At 37.8% G+C, this 24,555-nt stretch overlaps 2 protein-coding genes across 5 annotated transcripts in view; both read left to right on the forward strand.

Annotated features, from left to right (window-relative positions):
• The window catches only part of smarca2 (SWI/SNF related, matrix associated, actin dependent regulator of chromatin, subfamily a, member 2), a 56,047-nt gene extending 47,703 nt beyond the window's left edge, over positions 1-8,344 (forward strand). The window contains exon 35 of one of the 4 annotated variants that reach the window (XM_053674306.1): positions 8,136-8,344. In XM_053674306.1, the coding sequence (XP_053530281.1) occupies positions 8,136-8,177 (42 nt within the window). In that variant the 3' untranslated portion in view covers positions 8,178-8,344. The remainder of the gene's footprint in view (positions 1-8,135) is intronic. The other 3 variants (XM_053674309.1, XM_017452114.3, XM_017452117.3) reach the window with 3 other exon arrangements.
• A 14,980-nt stretch (positions 8,345-23,324) lies between these two features.
• adamts3 (ADAM metallopeptidase with thrombospondin type 1 motif, 3) overlaps positions 23,325-24,555 on the forward strand; it is a 75,669-nt gene continuing 74,438 nt past the window's right edge. Inside the window, exon 1 of the mRNA XM_017452378.3 lies at positions 23,325-23,790. Within this exon, the coding sequence (XP_017307867.2) occupies positions 23,734-23,790 (57 nt within the window). The 5' untranslated portion in view covers positions 23,325-23,733. The remainder of the gene's footprint in view (positions 23,791-24,555) is intronic.

Below are 24,555 nucleotides of genomic sequence, written 5' to 3' on the forward strand. Positions count from 1 at the left end.
CAGATTTGGAAGACTCTCCAGTTTCTTCAATTACTAAAGTATGTTGAATTGCCAATAATATATTCCTGTTAAATTTGAAGATTACAGATGTAGCTTTGTGTTCCATGATGAATTCTTTGTACACTCTATACTGCAAAAAAAATATATCTTACCAAGTGAAGACACACTATTTAGCCAAACATTTGTGCACACTTGACCCTCAGCATCCATATGTAGTCCTTTCCAAGACTATTGCCACAATGTCTGAAGCACACAATTGTATAGGATTTTGTATGCTGTAGCATTACAGTTTCCCTTCAATGCTATTATCAATAGGCCCAGACATGTTCCAACATGACACTGACCCTGTCCGCAATGCTAGGTCCATAAAGACAGGGTTTGTCAAGATTGTAGTGGAAGAACTCACAGAGCCCTGACCTGAACGCCACTGAACACATTTGGGTTGAATTGGAACACCGACTGCACCCCAGGCCTCCTCATCTGACATCAGTGCCTGACCTCACTAATGATCTTGAGGCTCAATGAGCACAAATCCCCACATTCACACTCCAAAATGTTGTGGAAAGCCTTTCCAGAAGAGTGGAGGTTATTATAATAGCAAAAGGGAGGCTTCATCTGGAATGGGATGTTTAAAAAGCACATATGGGTATGATGGACCTATGGGTGTCAGGTGTCAACAAACTGGCCCATATAATGTATCTTGAATAAAGGAAAAGTTATCTAATATTTCTAATTATTAAATTAGTATATAACATAAGACCTTTAATAATATTTGCTAAATTCAAGCTTAAAATTGTCTTATTGTATTGGCAGATAATTTTGCTTCTTGAAATAAGCAAAATTATCTGCCAAAAGAATGACAGTTTCAGGCTTGAAATGAGTTTAAAAAATGCCTAGAAATAGGTTTAATAATCTTAAATTGTTAAAAAAAAAAAAAAGAAAGAAAAAAGAATGATATTAAAATCTAATAAACATAAATATTAGTTGAATTTAACTAACTGACTTAATTTTCCTGAATTCAAGATATTTTTACTTGCTAAGATATTTCGCAGTGTATGTCTACATAAGTAAAGAATAAAAATGGATTGTGTTGGTTTAGAGAATTGATCAATGACAGGGTGGTGTGATGTGGCCAGAAGCAAAGTGGAGTTAATGTTACCACTCAAAGTGGATTATTTTATTACATTTAATGCTTTGGAAGGTGGCAGAAAACTGTTACAAAGCATTGGCAATGATGACTACTTCTAACTATGTTCTAAATAATGTTCTTCTAAATAAAAAATCTCCTTACAGAAAACTTCACCATAGCAGCAGTTATACGCTTTTCGTTGTTAAATAACAACTAGGTTGTTTTTGTTTGTTTGTTTGTTTTTTAAATCTATGTATTATTAGTCTTAGATTATATGGCGTGTCTGCCATACAAGTCTTGTGAATAAGTTGTTACTATAGCAACAATAAGCCTGTGGTATAATGGGCTTCTAATGACTTCAGAATTTTTTAAGGGATTATCCAAATTTCCCATGATCAACGAAACATTCTGGGAAACATTCTGGATCTGTGTAAGTAACCTCAAGTTCTTCAAGTGCTCCTACGGTTCTACGTCCAGACACGATATTTATAATTACTAAATTAAGGGAATTGCTATCCAGAGTCTTTGTAAAAATGTTAATTAAGCTGTATACTACATGTTGTATCACCATATCAGTAAAAGTCTGTAGCTGGCCAAGAGCAATTTTAAGGTAATGTATTTGGGATAAACAAGTTAGAAGGAGAAATAAAAACAATTTGACATATAACCACTGAAAGCTGGTCATGTGCTCCTAAGCCCATTAGCCTACAGAGGGTCCATCATTGTCCTCACATACCCTGCCCCAGCCGAGCACCAGGGAACAGTAGAAAGGAAATCTTAGTCTCCACTTGCATCAAGCTAATTTTCCCCCCAGAGATCAAAACGGCTCTCTCTTTTTGTGTGTGTGATTGTACAATTTAAATGGAGCTGGACTAAGCCAGTTTTCCCTGAGAGTCTGCAGCCATCCATTGCTGCCTTCGTTTTTGCCATGCACTTTGAAGTGGAGAGCTGTTTAGATAGAGCTAAGCCTCTGAAAAAAAGAGATAAATTGGATGGTAATCCATGTCTCAGCACCAGAGATGTCAGCTGGAATGTCAGGTGCCAGTGCATTCCATGCTATTCCTCTGTAGCCTTTGTGAGTTCTTCAGATTGGTGGGAAAAAGAACTCATGTATGATTGATATGAAAGAGCCAGGTGCTCTCTATTATTAAAAGTACTGACATAATTCGCACCTTTGTATCTCTTGATTCAGCTGGCACTAAAAGAGCCCCTGCATACCAAATCTGCACCACTTGAAAAGGTGCTAGACGGAATGTGCTTCTCCATAGTTAGCCACTGAGATGACTTTTCTCTGAAGACGCACTGTCCTCCAGCAGACCTTGGTCACTAGAATTTGAATTTGCTACTGGCAATGAATGAAGAACCCTGTCTCGCTGTAAATTTGTAAAAGTGCTTTTTGCCACTGAACAGCTTTTCACAGTAATGTCACAACTTGGTGTGATAAGCGAGAGCCCAGGAATAAAAGAAAATGACGAAAAAAATCAGTTACTGTTATTATAGGTCACGTAACAATCTGCAGTTGCCATAGTTACTAAATTGCTCTGCACTTTAAGTACTTCTGAGTGAAATAGCAGCTTTGTAGCTCTTCTTTGAAAAAGATGCTTGTAAATTTAGAGGTTTAGGTGTCTGATGCTGCTGATCCTTTGTGTGATGCTCTATACTTGGCTGTACTATGGTGTACTAACAAACGCTGGTGGAGCTAATTACTGCCAACAGCCTTCAGATTAAATATAAGGCCTTCTCCAAACAAGTAATCCCAAGCACACAAATATCATATTTTTAGTCCATCATGGATCAGTCTTGCTTAGTTTGTACACATTATTCAAGGATAGACAAAACGAATTGAAATGCAGCTAAATATGATTAATCAAAATTTGATCCATTTTAATAAATTGTTTCTGTATGTTATAGTCAATTTGACTCAAGTATTTTTACACTTAATGATTCTATGTAGAACCCTACATCAGAGTGTTTTCTTATCAAAAAGTACTCCAAGTAAAAACCATTAGGAAGCTAAGAACCCTTAACCATCCCTTGAGGATTTTTAGTAAATTGCCATAGAAGAACCAATTTGTGTTTCCTAATAAACTCTTTGATCAATGTTCCAAGATTCCGTTGTGCTTTTATTATCTTTTCTTTATTTACAGTGGGGGAAATAAGAATTGAACGTGTCAAAATATTTTTCTGTAAATATATTTCCTATGAGGCTATTCACATGAAATTTTCACCAGATATCAGTATTAACTCAAGAAATCCGTAAATGTAAAGAATTCATTAAATCGTTAAAGTCCATAAGTAAAGTTATGTGTAATATAGTGGGAAGACACTGGAAAAAAATTATTGAACACGCTAAGAAAAAGCAGTTCTCCAAGGCAAGGTAAGGCAACGAACCAGCTGAAATCCGTAAGTAATTAGTAAGTAACCTCCTATCTGTGCAAATTAATATCAGCTGGGTTAGTAAATTGATGGTCTGTAAAAAGGCATTTCATTACCAAGGTGTAACACAAGAAACATCTCATGATGGGTAAAAGCAAAGAGACCCAAGACCTTCGCAACCATGTTGTTGCAAAATGGAATTGGATACAGACGTATTATTGAATCTTCCAGTAATCACCATTGGGGCCATTATCCACAAATGGAAGTAACATCACTCCGTCATCAGCCGGCCACGCACAGGAGCTCCTTGCTTTCTGACCAGGGAGTCAGAAGAATAGTCAGAAGAATAGTCAGAAGAGTAGCCCAAGAGCCAAGGACCACTCGGAAAGAACTCCAGAAACACTTGGAGGCCGCAGGTACCATCGTCACAGAGAAACCAATAGGCAATGCACTCCACTGTTCACGCTCACCCCACAAGACTCCATTACTAAAGAAAAGGCATGTCGAAGCTCATTTAAAGTTTGCTACAACTCATTTGGACAAGCCTCTGAAACACTGGGAGCGCGTAGTCTGGTCAGACAAGAGCAAAATGAACTTTTTGGCTGTCATACTACACATCATGTTTGGAGAAGAAATGGCACTGCACATAATCCTTAAAACACTATACCAACAGTGAAGTTTGGAGGTGGAAGCATCATGGTGTGGGGCTGTTTTTCATCGTATGGTACTGGCAGACTTCATGTAATTGAAACAACGATGAATGGAGCCTTTTACTGGAAGATTTTTAAAGAATCTGCTGCCATCCACCAGGATGATGAAGATGAGACGTGGGTGGACCTTCCACCAGGACAACGATCTAAAGCATACAGCAAAGGAAACTCTCAATTGGTTTTTGGGAAAAAAATCAAGGTGTTAGAATGGCCCAGTCAATCACCTGACTTGAATCCAATTGAACAAGATTTAAAGACAATATGTTTAGAAGAACGGGCCAAAATCACACCTGAATACTGCGTCCTTGAAGCTGTCATTACAAACAAAGGCTTCTCCACTAAGTATTAAATACATTTCAGTTAGCGTGTTCTATACTGTTTTCCTGTGTCATTCCGCTTTATTACACAAAACTTTATTTATGGACTTTAATGTTGTGAATTCTTTATATTTCCGGATTTCTTGAGTTAATACTGATGTCTGGTGAAAATTTCAGGAGGATAGCCTCATTGGAAATATATTTACTGAAACAAATATTGATGCGTCCAATACTTATTTCCCCCACTGTATTATTTTCACGGCTTTCACTGTGTTGATGGATGACAAAATGATTTTACTTGTGTGCAAACTTTTAATTTTATCCCAGTGAAACAGGTTACGGTCAAAGGGCAGGTCCATGAAGAATGAAAGCAATATAAAAAATAGCATTATTATCAAGACCTTTTTGGTTTTATTTAATATATTCTTTAGGGTATCAATAATTCAGAACATCTCCAGAGGATTTTAACACGACCTCTCAGTCTAGTACTTTATAATATAAAGATCATTTAAAGTGTTTTTTGTGTGTGGAAAAAGACCTAACGAGCAACTGCAGCACTCCATCCTGAATTTGTCTGGACTGCTGTGTTTACTTGCATAATTGTCTATTTTATGTGCTATTCCCTCAGCTCTAAATACATTACATTGCAGCATTTGGCAGATACCCTTATCCAGAGCGACTTATAATTATCTCATTTTTATACAACTGAGCAGTTGAAGGTTAAGTTAAACAGTAGCAGCTTAGCAGTGTTCGGATTTGAACTCTTGACCTTCTGATCAGAAGTCCAACATTTTAACTGCTGAGCTACAACTTCCCTGCATTGTGATAATTCTTACACAGCTTGGAAGTCAGGTCCTCATGCATAATTCTTAATCTGCCACTCACCTTAATAAGCTTAGACTGATGAACTTTTGAGATTGGCATGCCTGTGTGAGAGCTGCATTTGTTTGGGGTGAGATGGTAAGACTTGGTGTCGACTATCTGATGGCAAAGATCTGGCAGTTTCACACATTTGCATGCAGATCTAGTCGACAACTGAGTAACTACTTAATTGTGTTTGACAAGCTCCCACACAAACAGAAATTGTGAAGGACTGTGTTTTTTTTATTTTTGTAGCAGATCTCATGCTGCCTGCCTGTTGTGGATTGTTAGCAGAGGGATAGATGCTTTCCTTTATTAAAAAGGTGTGAAAAGAAACAAGTCCAGCATGCTCATATGCTGTTGTGTTGTACTTTATGAAAGAATTTTCAGTGCGCCGAGTCATGCCTAGCGAAATGTGTTAATGTCGATTCAGTGAATAAACACCGTATGGATCTTGATTTCCCTGGTGATCATGCTCAGCTTCATATAAATAACATTCCATGTCTAATGCCAGGTTGAAAATTGAAATGGGCTGCATGTTTTCTGGGCCCCAGAGCACATTCGGTAAGGGTCTGTAATATTTCAAATTCTCTACAGTGTGTGAATTTACCAAAAAAAATTCATGCCTCATTAGTTTGAAGAGGATCTCTTTTTGTCGTCCTTTCTTAAAAGGCTTCACAAGGATTCGCAAATATAATACTTCCCCCAACCACAGGTCTGTCCATTCCTATGATGTGTGGGCAGTCTGCACCAATCTTTGAACCATCTGTCCCTCATTTGGACTCAGTCAAATTACCCCTTGAAGCCAATCTTTTACTACATTGATTCAGTCGATATGGCATAAAACACCTCAAAAGTTCATGATAAATAGGCACAGAAAATGGATTTATGATAAGCCATTTGTATGAGTCAAGAGGTTGTCTGGTTCTGCTATAAACACTAATAGAGTTCAAGGTCTGCTTCTAAATTTAATGAATGTGCCGGTGTCAAGGATGGCTTTCAGATTTTGGCTTCAGTTCTGTGCATGGTTACTGGGGTGGAACAGCGACAGAGTTTGGATTTAAATGAAAGAATGCATATGAGATATCTGACACCCCTCGTCCCTGCTAGTTGATCAATTGCAAGAGTACAAATACTAAAATGCTTCAAAAGTATAGACCTTACAAAACCTTCAAACTGAATGAAATTCGACCTCAAAACAGACTACACCACGTAACTCGAAATGAAGTGCATTAGTACTGGCTCTGGTGAAGTTAGGCTGCTAAAGCAGGAGAAACCCTGGGTGGTGATGGAGCACAGTGTACCGAGGGGTCTGGATGTGCTTCAGAGGAATTTATGTACAAAAAAAGGATGCAGATTAAAACACACACACACACACACATACACACATAGCAGGTGTGTGCATTGTGGAGAGGCTAAGCAGATATTTCAGTGCTCTATGCTCTCTGTCATTCTCTCACCCTCTCTCACATCTCTTTTGTGTGTTTAGATGTTTAAAGGCATTCTTTTCACTCCCTCTTACTGGAAGGACTTAGCTGTATACACATGCTGCCACTTTTCCATTGCTGATCCAGTATTTGCAGAACACACATTCTCTCATTCGTACACCCACTGCACATGTAAAGAACGGGTCCTCTAGCTTTCTCTTCTGGCCTATGTACGAAACAGACTCATTGGAGGACGTGCAAATAATTCCATCTTCTTATCCCATATTTTGTGAAGGTATAAAAAATTATTTCTTTACAAAGAAATCTTTTTTTTGTTTTGTTATTTGACTTTGTTTGTCTTTGTGACAGCAACCAATAACAATCCAAAACGGATGGTTATTTTCAAAAGGTTACGACAGGAAGTAGAGACAGCAATTTTTTCCCCTCCATTTCCGACAGTTCAAAAGAAGCAGATTGAGCCCTAAATGTAAGCTGTGTGTGTTTGACCTGTGTCTGCTGGCTGTTTATATGCATTTACATAATTTCCTCTGAGACATTGTGTCAAAGGAGCGCCTACAACTCCTGACTGCCACAGACCACTAAAAACCATTTCAATGTTTTTTTCTGATATATTTGAAGGGGGGAGTGTGTGTGTGTGTGTGTGGGGGGGGGGGGGGTGCATCTATAGGTGCATCTATAATGCTTTACTGATTTTGACACAAAGCTTTAGTCATGGAAATATTCACGTTCGGCAGTCAGTTAAATTACACTTGAGCCAGAGACAATCTGTGAAGAGAAAGGAATTGGATTTGTATACTATTCCTCCCTTGAAGACTTCCATCTGTGCTAACATTACGGGACTGTCAGGTACAGAGGAGCTGAAATGAACGATAACAGCTATGCCATGGGGAAACTATTAAACTGCAGTGTGAAAGAAAGCAGCAAGCTGATCCAGTTCAAGGTGGAGCAGAAAGGGTCATAATTAAATTGCCAGGTTGTTATATGTTCTTGGGGGTTTTTTTTCAGGAGGCAATACTAGAAAGAAATATGCCCAGGCATAAATTAGTTCCCTTGTCTTATTCCCTTGAAGAATCTTTATTTTAAAAAATTTATTTAGTCTGCCTCTTACACATGTTGTGATTGATTTCATTATTCATTTAAAATTTTAATAAAGATTTTTTTTTTTTTTTAAAGTGTGAATCTTCCTGATGCTTATACTTAGAAGCAGCGATGGCTCATTCATAGGTGCACCATATATGTTAGCTATTCAACAAATAATGCTCCTAATAAAGTCTTCATACATTTTTAATTGCAGGAATCACGCTGTCTGAAGAGGAGAAGTGGACAGGACAGTTAATCGGGTGCAAGATTGGGCTAGTTTACAAAACTCAGTGGCCACCAAGAGCTTGTAGGCAAATAATCCGAATTAAATATAACAAACTACAGACAGTGTGCCTAAATGTGTCTCCCTTTTCCAAAGGTTTTTGGGCTTTGAAAAGGAGTTGGGTTGGAAATTTGCTGAAACCTTGCAACTCTGCTTAAAGATATTAGCTCTTCTGTATGCCTTTCAGGTGATGGGAAACACACCGCCTGTACTGCATACAGTTAGACTGCATGTTTTCGAACGGTCTAATATGGTCTTATTCTGAAAATTCACAAAATAGTAATCTATGGTATAAGTCATATGTGATAGACTCTCAGTTATCAGTTTTGTTTGAGACATTATTAATATTGTCCTGCCTCACCAAAATCTGATGTCACAAAATAATAGGTAGATTGGCTAATCTAAATTGCTCCTAGATGTGACTGAGTGCATGGGTTTGTGTATGTAGTTGGTCCCCAAGAGGAAACTACAGCTTTTGTTTAAAAAACACCACCACCACCAAAATGTTTGTTTGTTTGCTGAGGGTTAGAGTTAGGTGTAGGTGTGTGTGTGTAGCATTAATAATTATCTCAGTGGAAAGTCCTCACAGGGATAGTAAGACAAATAGACTACCCTCCTATTTGTGACATATGCCTGCCTTCTGCCCAGAGTTTGGGGAGAGGCTTTGGATCAACTGTGACCCTGACCAAGATAAAGCAATTATTGAAGATGAGTGAATAAATGAAAGGAATGAACTGGATTGGATTATGAGAATTTGCATTCATGCTGTCTAATTTTGGAGAGTATGTTTCAAAATGCTGGTCATTTTCTGATAACAAATGTCAACTTTTGATAACTACAGTCAGTCAAGTCTTTTCCAAGTATCTAGCGTGGTAACAAACTGATCAGGCAAACAATATTGTGTATATAGGACTACACTTCCTATCTATTTCTGTAATAATTATCTTTGATTCTTCATTTAGACTGAGGTAATATTGTCCCCTACATTTTCACATAGATTCCAGAAACGCTGCAATTTATATGGGTCTGTCATGTATAATTGAAGGTGCATCTTGTATGAGTTACAATTACTCTAAAGCATATGTGAGTGATGTCTAGTGGATGGACATCTCCCTGATCCGAGCAATCCTTACATCAGAGGCGCTGCAGTAGATTAAAGGCGAGCTTTTGTTTGAGGTAAAAGGCACACTTTTGGTGCCCAATCCTAAAGTTTTTATACATTTGCATACTTTTTTTTTCCACAATGCATTTCACAATCAACAGTAGCACAAAAACTTTTGCAGGTTGGCATTAAAGTTATTTATTTATATTTCTGAAGATTGCTTTGACCTTTAGAAAAGATGAAATTGGAAAAATCTTAAATCGTTATATGACAGTGTAGATTCAAAGTAAAGCTACATGAGGAACATAAACAGTAAAGAAAAACAAGGGTCTAAAAATTTTCTACGTTTTGTAGTGTTATAACTCAGACCTTAAATGGATGTAATTGGAATTATATGTCACGAATCTATATAAACTGACCCATAATGTGGAAATGGAGGGAAATCAATATAGTTTTTGAAAAGTTTTGGTGTTTGATTATAATTTTTTATCATTTTTTATCATCCCTGAATGGGATGCTGGTCCATCGCAGGGCAACACAGTTGTTTTGGGAGGTGGGAGGAAACCCTCGCAGCCACAGGGAGAATCTCCATGCAGACAATAATCAAATCTTAGAATTGAAACCCTAGAGCTAGGTTAAGTTTTACTTGTTGAAAATGAGTTCAGTTTCTGAAAAAACACAAGAAGTTTGAATTGTACTGGTATCTAATATTGATACCTAATATAAAGTCTCCATTATTTTTTCTAGTGACCATTAAAAATATCAGCGTGAATTGAAGAAATAAAGCTTCCTCCAAGTTTGTCCCTGAATGAATAAACCAAGGCTGGTGGAATATGCTTAAAGTTTTGCATGTCTTTTGAAAACGTATATAAATTTATTTGTATCCATCCATCCATCCATTAATGTAATAATGATAGTAATACATAGGCTGTTAGTTCATCATTGTACTCTGCTTTTTCCTGTTAGTTGTTCTCAAGGACCATTGTCATACTTTTAAGCTCATTTGGTTTTCTCCACATAGGCAAAATATTATTTTCCTAATGACCTCTGTAGAGATTTCTGAATTACTTAAGAGGCAAACAAAACCATTTTCCCCATAAGCATAAAACAAAAAACAAAAGGCTTAAGCACTACTTATTTATTTATTTATTTATTTAGCCTTTTATTAAAGTTTAACAATGGTTTAAACATTAAAACAGCTAAAAATAAATCATTTTTAACTGAGTGTTTTATTATCTTGCAAAGATTGGGTGGGGTGCTGTCCTCATTAACTACCAACGGTAATGGTTTTGCACGCGCACATATTCCTTTTTCCTGTTGATCAAACACAGAGATTACAGGGGGGATTGTGGTGCATTAGGCTTAATAATACTACTTCTCTTTTACTGTGTCTTTCACAGTTATGATATAATTTTGATCTGCCACAGCTGCCAAAAGTCTTAATATTATTAATATTGTTTTGCTAATCATTTAATCAGAGATAATATTCCTCTATTTAGCAGCCAGATCTCATTACTCATTAAAAAACTTATCTTCTGCTTTCATTTTCAGAATGTAGAGGAGCTCATCTATAGTCACTGTCCACTTTATTAGAAACACCTGTACACCTGCTTATTCATGCAATTATCCAATCAGCCAATCATGTGGCAGGAGCACAATGCATAAATCATGCAGATACAGTTCAAGAGCTTTAGTTAATATTAACATCACACTGAATGGGGGGAAAATGTGATCTCACTGAGTTTGACCATGGTATGGCTGTTGGTGCCACACAGGCTGACCTCCTTCAATTTTCACACACTAGAGACTCTAGAGTTTATCTAGAGAAGATCTAATCTCTGACCAAGGTCCCCAATTCATTACCATTATATGGAGCTCTTTCATGGAAAAGCTCTGAGTTAAAGTCAGTCTAAACTGAGGATGTCACCACAATCAAATGGCCAATGCAGGAGGGTTAATCCGTTAATCAGTGCAAGAGAGTTTATCAGTATATTTCAGTGGATAGTGGACCTTAAAATGGGGCAAATATGTTTAACCCTCAGGGGAATCTATGGGAGAGGAAGTGCTTTGGGAGGACTGAAAGATTTCTACATCTTCCAATTGCATATGTGGTATGAGCGTAGGATAAGGTATGAGCGTGGCACTAAGACTCTTCATTCCTTTATCCCAAACTTGAGAATAAGAAGAGAAGGCATAACAGTAATGTTATACTAAATGTTAAACAGTAAATATTGTAACACTTCAGTCCATGAACAGTTCCTTCCTCCACCTGAGGGAGTCGTCAACTGAGTATTAGTGGCACTTCCTGTTTGTAGCTCTAAAAGCCATGTGCTAGCAATACATTGCGAAGTATTGCCAGTGATATCTGCCTGTTTCCATTGCCATTGCCTTTCTTTTTCATTACCTTTTTGCTTGTTTGTTGGAATTTCCCCCTTTTGTCTATCGTTTGGATATGTTTGCTATTTGTCTGCTTCTCTGTGTTTGGAACCTTGCCTGAACTTTGATTATGACTTTGCCTGAGACCTTGAATTTGTTTTTCATTGTCTTCTCAAAAAAGATCCTCTATAACATGTATTCTAACATGCCTCCAGCTATGGATACCTTACAGAATACTTCGCCTGACCAGAATCCAGCGGAAGTTATACAGCTCAGAGCCAAGATCACCTATCAAAATGAGGTATTACAGGGATTTCAAGAACGTCTCGTGAATCTCCGAGCTGCTAATTAACATCTATATCTATTCGTTGCCTTCCCCATGGTAAGAATGGCACTCCCTGAAAAGTTTGATGGATCAGCTGACAAATGCAAACTGAGACAATGTTCTATATTTTTCTCTCATCAATCCGATGCATTTAATCAAGAAATGGCTACATGTGCTTTTATGTTGAGTCTGCTTACCGGGAAGGTATTGGAGTGGGCCACGGCAGTTTGGGATAAGGATAAACGAATTCACAAGTCTTTCGCGTATTTTTTGCAACAGATTAAGGAAGTTTTTGAATACCCTGCAGGGGGAAGAGACATTTCTGTGCAGTTGTAATATTTACACTAAGGAAAATTATATGCAGCCGATTATGCAGCACAATTTCGTCTGTTAGCAGTGAAGAGTGGTTGGAACGATATCACTCTCAAATCAGTGTTCTGTGAAGGATTAAATCCCACACTGTAAACTGAGCTTTCATGCAAAGATGACTCATTAACTCATTACCTTGGCCATTAAAATTGATAATCTCATGCGCAGTCAGCCATGCTCCAGTTCACTCAAGCATTTCTCCACTGCTGCCTCATCTCCTGTTATATCATCAAGTGAATTGGATGAGACCATGCAAATCAGACCTACGAGGGTGCCCGAGAAGGAACACCAGCACAGACAAGATGAGGGGTTATACTTTAATTTGGCCAACCTAGACGTCGTTGTAAAACCAGAGCCTCAGCTGGATCTTATTAAAGGGTGAGCATCGCATTCAATTCCATTTCCAGTCAGAATTGAACTCTAACTGTGATCATTTTAACTGAAGATAAACTATCATGTGTTACAGCGCTAGTGGATTCAGGAGCTGCATTAAACCTTATTCATCAGGAGATAGTTACCAAATTCAGTAAATTTGAGTACTTGGTCATGCCCTAAGGGCTTGCCAATTCACTTTCAGTTTTTCATTCATCAACGAAATTTTCAGAGACCTTCTCAACAGTTGTGTGATTGCTTACATTGATGATATCCTCATTTACTCACAGTGCTCAATCGTCTACTAAACCACCATCTCTATGTGAAAGCAGAAAAATGTGACTTTCATACCACCACCACAGACTTGGATATCACATCAGCCCCAAAGGAGTGGAGATGGATGAATCCAAAGTTCAGGCAGTCATGGAGTGACCATCCCCCACAACTGTCAAGGAGCTACAGCGGTTTCTTGGGTTTGCAAACTTTTACAGGAGATTCATAAGAAACTACAGCACCGTCGCAGCCCCACTCACTGCATTACTCCTAGGAACCTAGGAAGCTGATCAAAACTCTGGAGTAACACAAACGGAACTATGGGAATTATGTTGTAATAAAAAAATCGAAAATAAATCAAAATAATTTAATATTTTAACATCTTCAAAGTAGACGCCCTTTTTGCCTAGAATTTTCAGAAATGTATTCTTGGCAGTTTCTCAAACAATTTCTTGAGGAATCTCCCTGAGATGCTTTTTAAACAGTATTAAAGGAGGTCCCACCTACGCTGGACACGTATCAGCTGCTTTTCAGAATATTTGGCTCCAAATCATCCATTAAAAAATTTTTTTTTTGTAAATAAAATGTTAGTTTTCTAACGAAAGGAATGAAAATGTTAGCACAATTATATTTTTGTCTACAACACAGATTTCAAACATTTAATCATACAGCTTCAGATCAAAAGATTTGTAAGATCATGAGAAACATTTCAGTTGAGTGTCTCCAAACCTTTCAGTGTATATCATGATATAGTGGGTGGCTACTAAATCCTTACCCACCCCAAACCCTAATCCTAACCATAAAACTGCAAATATAGTTTTGGTAGCATATTATGATCTGTTTGATAGCACATTCTGACAGGTAGCATATATTTTCAGTGATATGCGCAAACACAGAAAGCACTGGTAGTAAAATGTGACGGGTAGCATGCACTGACTGAAAACCGGCATGTGCAGATCTTGAACGACTGAACGTTTTAGCAAAGTCATCAAATAAAAGCTAGCATAGGCTAACGTTACTCACTGCTCAATGGGCTCACCAGTCCAGTGTCCTCTGTAACTTTGTCAGACGGTGTTCCCGAACGCAACTCCAAAACAATAGATTGGCTACTTGGATTCAGGCCAGTTATTTTGTCGACAGCATCGTACTATTGGAATTTATCCTTTATGTCCGACGAGCTGCCAGATTTATGGAGTACATCCCGTACCTTCAGATCTGCACACGCAGTTTTTTCAGCATTTGACGACACTGCTCAGTGGTTCTTTGATACCCACAAGCACATAGATAGCTGTGAATTCTTCCAAATATCTCTGAGTTCTTGTGTGTTGTGTCCAGTTGTTTCTGTATACTCTCGTCTGCCCAAATTTCCAGTAAACACTGCACCTCTGCTGTTGACCAAAGTATTCCCTTTTGCCACCATGATGTTTGTAATGGAACAGTCACATCAATGACGTCAGTTCTATCCTCGGGCATGTTTAGCGATCACACTGATGCGTACCGTGCCCGAGTCCAACCGAACCGTGCCCTGGCCCACCTCTTTCAAGTGGGCCATGGCACGGATTAGCGTACCGTGCCCAGACAAGTGTGAGTACGCCCTAAGTTGTCTTGTGAATGCACACTTTAAATTCTGCAGTGACAATTTTAATATTTTATTCTTTCAATCTGAGTTTAGGAGAAAAAATATTTATATTGTTGTCTAACGTGTGTTGCTTTGAGACTTGATTACTGCCTCAGCTCGATATTGGGCCTCGTTTAAGGAGAGCTTTAAAGATATCGGAACATCTTAATGATCCTACACATTCTACACAGTAATCCCTTTCTTGTAGTAATCTTTAGAAAAACCCCTTCATATAGAACATTCTTTGTCTTATTTATTTATTTATTTATTTATTTATTACAAATCTTGCATTGCAGCAATAAAACTGTTAAACCTCATATATAAGTTAATCTAATGCAATCATTGTTAATGAGTTAAGATCAACTAGGCCATCAAGCAAAGGTGAAACATGTATGCATGAAATATTTAAACGTATTTGTTTACTTTACAAAACTGTTTCTATCATTTAGAGAACACAGCAGACTTCAAATGTGCCTTTATCTAAAATACAATGATCATTAGTTAATCCTAAAGGCATTGTCTAAGCCATTCATTTTTTATCACAAACTTATAAGAAAAAAAAAAGCCGTGCTCTATGACCCACCAGTTTCTAAACCAATATTCTATACATTGCCCCACTGAGATTTATTCATGTTATTGCACAACTAATATAAGCAATAGAGCACTTTCTTAGTGAGAATTTGCAGCTCTATTCACCATAAATGGTCGGAGAAAGGCAGCCTGTGGCAAACCCTGCTGTGCTTATTTTCTCTGTCTGGTTGTCATCTCTTCGACAAAGCAGGATTTTTTTCAGCGTTGCAGCCGCAACAGGAGTGAAAAGTTCAAATATTAGACTTTCCTGTGGCGCTTGGGCCCTGTGACAGCTTGCCTATGCCAACGTCAACAGGGCAGGCCAGTGGCAGAGGGCACTTCTGTCTCGTCTGCGGTGAGTTGCTGGGATGGCGTTATGTGCAGATGGACCACCATACACGTTATCTTACCTGACGAGGAATAGAGGTCTAGTCCAATAACCCTACACGTTCCTCCACTACACTGTCTACTGATCATTATGGAAAATATACAAGCCTTGCTTCCTGGTGTTATCATGATTAGCTTCTTTTTTTTCAATTGAAAGTATACAAGTATGCGGTCAGATTTCTGTATATCCCATGTGTCTTTGCGCAAATCAAATTAGACTCACCCATTTGTTGATCTGCGTTCCCCAAAATGTGTTCTGTCCTATATTTACCCAGCCATTGGGCTAAAAAGAACCCAGTTGTGATTCCAGTCTTGAATTTAACGTAGATTTGTAAAATGTACTTCTTAATATGGTAAATATCATAAACCCTGCTGATAAGGATTTTAGTTACAAGAACAGATCTGTGTTCAGGAATGAGTTTGTTGTCATTCATAGACAGATTAAAAACAGTAATAAAGCATGAAGCGTGTTGTTATGACACGCTGCTAAATGTAGCTTTACTCAGTACTCTCTCTCTCTCTCAGCCTATAGATATAACTGTGGGGGAGAGGCATCAAATCATTGAAATGTCACCTCGAACTGGAGGACACAATATAGTGTGATACACTAACAAAACAGGTTCATTTGTATTTTCATACACTAATATAATAAAAGTTCTACATATACCTCTAAAACCCTTTTTTTCTTTGAAACCAGTTTTTGATAGGAAACTATTTGAGGTGCTGATGACATGAAATAAAAATATTAAATGGCAATGGCAAGATATAACAGGGGTATATTTGGTTACATTTATATTGACATTGGTTTGTGAAAGTTAAAATATTAATTTAACAGCTCAATGTTGAGTTTACAACTACAATTTCAAATCTTTTTTCAGTTTAATTACTTTCTGGACTCGACTCAGACTCGGACATTAAGGACTCGTACTTGAGTCCAACTCGGCCCCTTTTGGACTCGGATTCGGACTCGATTGGTTAAGGACTTGGTCTCGACTTGAACTCGACAAAGGTGGACTCGGACCCAACACTACAATTTACACACATTTTTTTTCATCACTGTTTAAAACTTTTTTTATATACAACCGATGATGTATTACAATCTGTGATTTACCTTGCAGCTTTAACTACTGTCCAAGAAAATTATTCAACGCCTAATGACCAATCAGAATCGAGAATTCATTAGCGATGTGCCCTAAACCCATATCATGCATAGTGTTTGGCAGCAAGCTGATTATGATTGTTGTGGAATGAAACCTTAATAAATGGTAATACGTCTTTGTATCAGAAGTATGGTGTATGAAAATTTCACTGAACAGCTTTCATTATGATTGAATGCACTTTCCCTTTGTGCAGCCATATTGCATGTGGCTTTTTCTATCCAAGTGCTTTCTGTGCACCCAGAGTAAAAGCTGTGGTTTAATCAGCGAGATACTATCAGGCTATTCAACAGAGGAGGGATTAAATAGGTTCATTGAGCAAGCCATAGTGCCACTTTGGTAGAGATGCCTCAGCTAAGACATCAGGCTTATCGAGAAGAAATGGGAGCTTGAACGAAACATAGCTTCCCTTCCCTTTCATGCACCCTTCCTTGTCCTTTTTCTTCAACTGGCTTTAACGAAACGTTGGCAGCTGAAGCAGGATTGTGAATGCCCCCTACTGTCCTTTGTGTGCCAGCTTCAGTTAATTACATTTTAATTATATAAAATCTCTGAGTGTATTGCCGCGTATCAACAGCGGCTTTCTATACTCTGTGCTGTACTTGGAGCCTGCAGTCTTTGTACAGACATGTACAGGTGCCTTATCATTTGATGCATAAATACTGATGTATAATATATACAATATTATAATAATGTATTTTTGTACCAAGCAACTTAAAAAGCTTTGCTTCATTCAGGTCTGTCTGGCATGTTTTTCATATTTTCATGTAAATTTCACCATTAACTGAATTGTGGAATCCATTAAGCCCAAGACATCTGTCCTTACACTGCCTTCCAGATAATACAGACTTTATCACAGGAGAACATATGCAACCAAAATGCAGGCAGCTTTATCCCAAATTGAATACAGGGCTAATTATATATTAAATCATTATCAATAGTGTTATTATCCATGATGAATATTGCACTATTTTTAATTATCCAATTGCTGCTTTGTCACTAAATAAATTAAGTACAGATTAAGCAAAATTTATGTAGAGCATCCTTGCAGAAAACGAGCACAGCAATTATTTGCAATCTCAGTCATTATCCGATTCAGCCATAGTATATAAATAACAATGTGCGCCTTGCCAAATTTAATGGATGCTTACACATTTGGACAAACAGGGCATCTTGGTGAAATATTTCTGTCTTCTGTCATGAGTTGACATGAGAAAGTGGGCAGTCCTCCTAAAAGTGAAGTGAAGTGGTTATTTATCATTCTTTCATCTTCAGTAAGTATCTTGACCAGGGTTGCAGTGGATCTGGGGTCACTCCTGGCAACACTGGGTGCACGGTGGAAGAATTCACCCAAAAGGGGACACCAGTCCATCATAGTGCACCATACATATGCACATATTCACACATCATTCACAACTAGGGGTAATCTGGCACAGTCAGACCACCTAACTGCATGTTTTTGGACAGTGGGAGGAAACTGGACAACCCACAGGAAACCCACATGAACACAGGTAGAATATGAGAAACTCTGCACAAACAGAAACCTGAGCTCAGAATTGAACTCTGGAGCTTTGAGATGTGGCAGTGCTGCCCGCTGTGCCACCATGCTGCCCACATATACTCATAAATTTACATACCCTTTGCAGAATCGGCAAAACGTTAATAATTTAAAAAAAGAGTGATAAAATTGCATTTTTAAAATTTAGTATTGCCCTGAATAAGGTATTTCACATAACAGATGTTTATAGTGCCCTCCACTAATATTGGCACCCTTGGTAAATATGAGCAAAGAAGGCTGTGAAAATTTGTCTTTATTGTTCAACCTTTTATCTTTAGTGTAAAAAAAAATCACAAAAATACTCAGCTCTCATGGATGCCAAACAATTGCAAACAAAACGCAGCTTTATCAAAAATCTTAATATATGTTAAATATATGTGTGCGACAATAATTGTCCCTTTTAGTCAATACTTTGTGCTACCTCCCTTTGCCAATTTAACAGCTCTGAGTCTTCTCCTATAATACCTGATGAGGTTGGAGAATACATGGTGGGGGATCTGAGACCATTCCTCCATACAGAATCTCTCCAGATCCTTCCAATTTTGAGGTCCATGCTGGTGGACTCTCCTCTTTAGTTCATCCCACAGGTTTTCTATGGGGTTCAAGTTAGGGGACTGGGATGGCCATGGCAGTAAACCATTATTGTGTTGATTTTGATAGGGATTGTATATATATTTTGAATCATTGTCCTGCTGGAAGATCCAACCATGGCCCATTTTAAGCTTTCTGGCAGATGCAGTCAGGTTTTCATTTAATATCTGTTGATATTGATAGAGACCATGATTCCATGTATCTTAACATAATGTCCAGGTCCTCTGGAAGAAAAACAGCCCCAGACAATTAAAGAGCCACCACCATAGTTAACCATGGGCATGAGGAACTTTGCCATATGGTTACTTCTCTGTGTGTGCCAAAACCACCTCTGCTGTTCATTTCCAAAAAGCTCTATTTTGGTTTCGTCTGACCATAGAACCCGATCCCATTTGAAGTTCCAGTAGTGTCTGGCAAACTGAAGACACTTGAGTTTGTTTTTGGATGAAATTAGAGGCTTTTTCTTGAAACTCTTCCAAACAACTTGTGGTGATGTACGTGACTTCGGATTGTAGTTTTGGAGACTTTCTGACCCCAAGACACAACTAACTTCTGCAATTCTCCAGCTGTGATCCTTGGAGATTTTTTGGATACTCAAACCATCCTCTTCACAGTGTGTTTAGACAATATAGGCACACATCCTCTTCCAGGTTGATTAGTAACATTTCTTAATTATTACCCTGATGATGGAAATGGGCATTGTCAATGCTTGTGCTATTTTCTTATAGCCACTTCCCATTTTGTGAAGCTCAACAAAATTTTGCTGCACATCACAGCTATATTCCTTGGTCTTACCCATTTTTATGAATGACTAAGGGAATTTGGCCTAAGTGTTACCTCATATTTATACCCCTGTGAAACAGGAAGTCATGGTTGAACAATTTCCTGTTCCTTGTCACCCAGGTGTACTTTTTTTTTTTTTTTTTTAAATATCAATTGGAGTATACTTCAAATATATTTTTCTCATATGAATTCATAGGGGTGCCAATAATGGTTGCACACGTATATTTAACAAAGATCAAACAATATATCAAAAAGGTTAAACAATAAAGACAATTTTTCACAGCCTTCTTTGCTCATATTTACCAAGGGTGCCAATATTAGTGGAGGGCACTGTAGTTCACAAGCCACAATGAATATTATGATTGTTGTCCTTGATTCACACAGTATTAAGAATCAAGGGTATGTAAACTTTTGAACTGGTTCATTTGTATAAATTCAGTTATCATTGTGTCTTGTGGACTATATGTATACATTTGTTATCTGAAATAGTTTATTTAAGGCCGAACTAAATAAAAAACAATGCAATTTTAATCATCCCTCTTCCGTGATTCTGCAAGAGGTATGTAAATTTATGAGCACAACTGTAAGAAACTTTAATAACTATAATAAAAGTTAAAAGGACCAACAAATGAAAACCCATGTTGTGTTTTTTTCTTGTATTACAAGAGTGTACACCACGTTAAGAGTGTACACCACGTCCAGAAAAATCGCCTTCTGGCACTAAATGTTGTATTGGCCTATTTTGTGGTATACTTGCTCACACACACATTCACATCCACCCACACAAGGTCTAGAAAGAGCCAAAATATTGCTGGAAAATTGTGAAATAGAGGAAAAATAATGTCAGCTTGAACCACATACTTTTAATTATGACAGTTGTAAAAAGTAGCAAATGAAACAGTAGAAACGGTGACCTATATTTTGTTAAAATACAGGGGGTGAAATGTGGCTTGTGTCCAGTGGAATTCCATTTAAGTAGGTCACTTTCTCCTCCGTTCCTTATTTCTCTTTACTGTTTTCCTTTGGTCCATACAAAACTGAAAGAAAATACATGACCCTAGTCTCCCTTTGACATTTTTAGAGCACCAAATGAGTTCCTGGGTGGCTAAAAAACATGTCCTGTTACCACATTAGTGGATGAGTGGTTCTGGCTTTGGTCACATTCCAAACAAGTCATGAAAATAGTGTTCCCACAGACTCTCCACAGGTCTCCCCAGTAAAATTCCTTACATGACAATTAGCTGAACAGTTGCAATTAAAACAGTCTCATTCAGATGTGAAGCCCTTTCTGTGTGAAATAAATAAACTTGTCTAGCAAACTCTTTCTTTTTATATTAACACCATTTGTAAGTAGTCAAGCTCTTCTAATGACTCACGGTAAATTCAAGAAATAGACTTTTGTTAAGGATAAAGCAGACAATGACGTGTTCAATTATGTCAAGCCATGTTACTCCTCTCTCTTTCAAAATGTCCCACTGCTCACCGAAGATGTACCTCATTTCTCCAATAGTGACGTCAGTAGACAAACCCATTCAGCCTCAGGGTTGATGGGTCATGCCACCAGCAAGATGCGCCATTGTGATTTTGACATGCCTTTGGTTGCCATTGTTATCCTTGGTTCTTTGTTCTGAAACAATGACATGAGTGTAGCAAATGAGAAACATGACATTTCTCTGTCTGTTTTGCATCTATAATTGCCCGTACTGAGGTAAGCAAGGTCAGCAAGGCCAATGAGGTTGGCCATTGAGGTGAGGTCTAGCTTTATACAAAACAAAGGTTGCTTGCTAGAAATGCAGCATTCCTTCAACAACACTCTTGATTAAAATTAATCTAATTCAGAAAATTTGAAAATCAAATTAAAAAAAAAACTTTAGAGCTTAGGCAATTTCAACATTCTGAAGAATCAAGTATGTCTTGAATTGATCATAAAGTCCATATAACAATAAATTACATCAGAAAGTAACAACACTCTAACTCAAAAAACATCAAGTAACAACAGCGATGTTCTTAATGTCAACGTCGTCACAGATACGTAATCCTTTTGTTGCTCATGTTACAGCTGTGTTAAATGTCTATTATGAAAAGGGGGGTGCATTTGGAAGGAATCACAGACAGGAAAGAAAGGAGGTGCTGACATTCAGTTTTACCCCTCCATAAAATCTTACTGCTCACTCTGACCTGAGGGGAGGCAGATTCTCAAGACCCCCAAGTGCCCCTTTAGAATCAACATTAACAATGCTGCTGGAATTTCATCCCTGCATTTCAGCAAAACAATGACTAACAGCTAAGAGAGCAGCCAGAGACAGGATTGAGAAGATGGTCCATTACCGTGCTGTGTTTCCTGCAATGGGTTAGAATGTGATTTGTGTGTCAGTAACTAACTTTTTTTTTTTTTTTTTTTTTAAATTATGACTACTCCGCTCTTGGCATTTAAGTTGACAAAGGATTATATAGGTATAGATTGCTAGGATCATACACGTTACAAAAGCCTTATAATAGACAAATTACTTTAAAGGCATTTCTATTCACTACTTAGCAGCTAATGTATATTTAGCAGTCCCCATGTCTTTTCATTTTAATGCGTTGCACATTATATCTCTGTTATTACCAATGCTTCTTGGTTGAGGATCCTCCTGATTGATAGCAGTTTGTTTCAGTTTATGGTCTTGTTCATGAAACACAAATCTCTTGAAAGGCCTAAATAGCCCTAAATGAAAGAAATAAAAAGATGTAAGCTGTTGGGTCACCACAAGCTGCTACAACAGCTTCAACTGACCTGTGTGTAGATTGTACAAGTCTCTGGAACTGTACTGGAGGGATGTAATAATGTAGCAATAATGTAGTAATAATATAAATGTAGATCATAATAACTCTTTCTGGTTTCTCGCTGAATTAGTTTTTTGTCTTGCCACCTCAAAGAGATAAGAACAAATTAGGATGGCAAAAGGACGACAGTTTACAGTATATCCGTTCTGATGTAAGTGGACTACACTCACATGTTTGTCATAGTATGGTACAGCTAAAACGTCTCATTCACCAACAAACATCACTGCGAAACAAGTTCAATTGCAATTTAGCTAATTCAAATAGTTTTCCACAAGAAAGCAAAAAAAACTCTGCAAATCATACACACACACACACACACACACACACACACACACACACACACACACACAATGCCACAAAATCCTGTATGGACTGTATAATAGGTTATGAATGTAGTTGGGGTTGAGTGATGTGTCATTCAGTGGAATGAAATCTTTAAATGCAATTTTCTTCCTTTTTTTTTTTTTTTTTTTTGGAGGCAACCGGATTTTAAAATGATATTACTTTAGGTTGAGTTACACACAAAAGAGAAGTCGGTACTGCTCTGAACTACAGTATATAGTAGAAAATGTAAACATTTGACTGTGGGAAAGTTTATTTCTTTCCTCAGGTCACCACACTAATACATATTACTTTATAATACAAACATGATGGCTTTACTGTAGCATTAGCAGCATTTCGAACAGAGGAAGACGACAAACTGAGAGCCTTCACAGTTCACTTTGGCAAAAGTACTACCATGTGTTTTCTTTCCATATTCCTCCTCCTCCTCTCCATCGCGCGCTTAGCTACTAACGGACAGCCAGTGACGTCACGCCCCGGGCTGCTCTGGAGTTTATTAGCCAGGTCGCGTTCTCTTTCTCTCTCTCTCTCTCTTTCTCTCTTTCTCACACACATACACACACTCACATATACACAAGCGCACACACACGAGCAGACACACGCGGCTCTGTCCAGCCAGCACGAGGCTCGGACTCACAGCTCATGGGTATTTTCAATTGTTCTGAAAAGTAACAAAAACTAAACAAACATTGACCCGAGTGCTACAAACTTTCGACTGACGCAACCATACCTACTTTTTTTTTATTATTTAATGTTGGCTTGTTCATTAAATTAATAATTAATTTTGTGGTCAAGCTGTAGTTTGTAGGTGCATTTTGTGTTGTTTTTTGTTGTGGTTTTTTTTTGGGGGAGGAAGAAAGAAAATAAACGCCGACTCGTGATGGACGCGCTGTCACTCAGGTTACTCCTTGTAGTGGGTTTGACCTCAGCTACTTTGGTAAGTCAAACTTCTACTTTCTGGTTCTGAAAGAAAGAAAATAGAAAAACTATTGATAAAAAGAAAAAGTTTGGAGAATGGCAGGACCCTCGTTTGTAGACTGACAGCAGCCTAGCGTGTAGCTTAGCGGAATTAACGATAATATCACGATATATCTAACATTAGACAATATCACCGGTATGTCTGAATGCAAATCTAATCATTTAGATGACTGAATGGTACAAAATGCTGTTTAGTAGACTGAAGTGTGCTCTAATGGACACAGGCCAGCTCGGTTAATGTTGAATTTCATTTCATTTTAATATCCTACATGTGAGCCAACCTGTCAAGTCTTACTGCATGTAAACACTCAGGAAAATAGTCCTAAACTGTACATTTCCTCATCTCTGTGCTCTTATCCTCAAGGGTCCATCTTTTACTTTGTACCTTATAATTGTAATATGTACCTTTCACCTGGGAATGTGGATATATTCTAAGTTTAAATATTAGACACATAAACGGACCATAAATAGTTTTTAGCGCAAAGCTTTTTGTGTTGTTAGTGTAAAGTACACTACATGCTCATTTCTAGTGGAAAGATCCATATTAAAGGTACCAAAGGTGTACACATGATGATAAGTTAAAGGTACAATTTATACAATTTTGATACTCTCAGAGAGTGTATTATCAGTCAATAAGCAAGTAAAATCTAAAAGTTCAACAACCTGCAACATTATTTTTTTTTCATATCACTTTTATAACTTTACTTGCCTTTCTAATCTAAAA

This window comes from Ictalurus punctatus, chromosome 22 (assembly GCF_001660625.3).
Source record: "Ictalurus punctatus breed USDA103 chromosome 22, Coco_2.0, whole genome shotgun sequence".
In the NCBI taxonomy this organism is placed as follows: domain Eukaryota; kingdom Metazoa; phylum Chordata; class Actinopteri; order Siluriformes; family Ictaluridae; genus Ictalurus; species Ictalurus punctatus.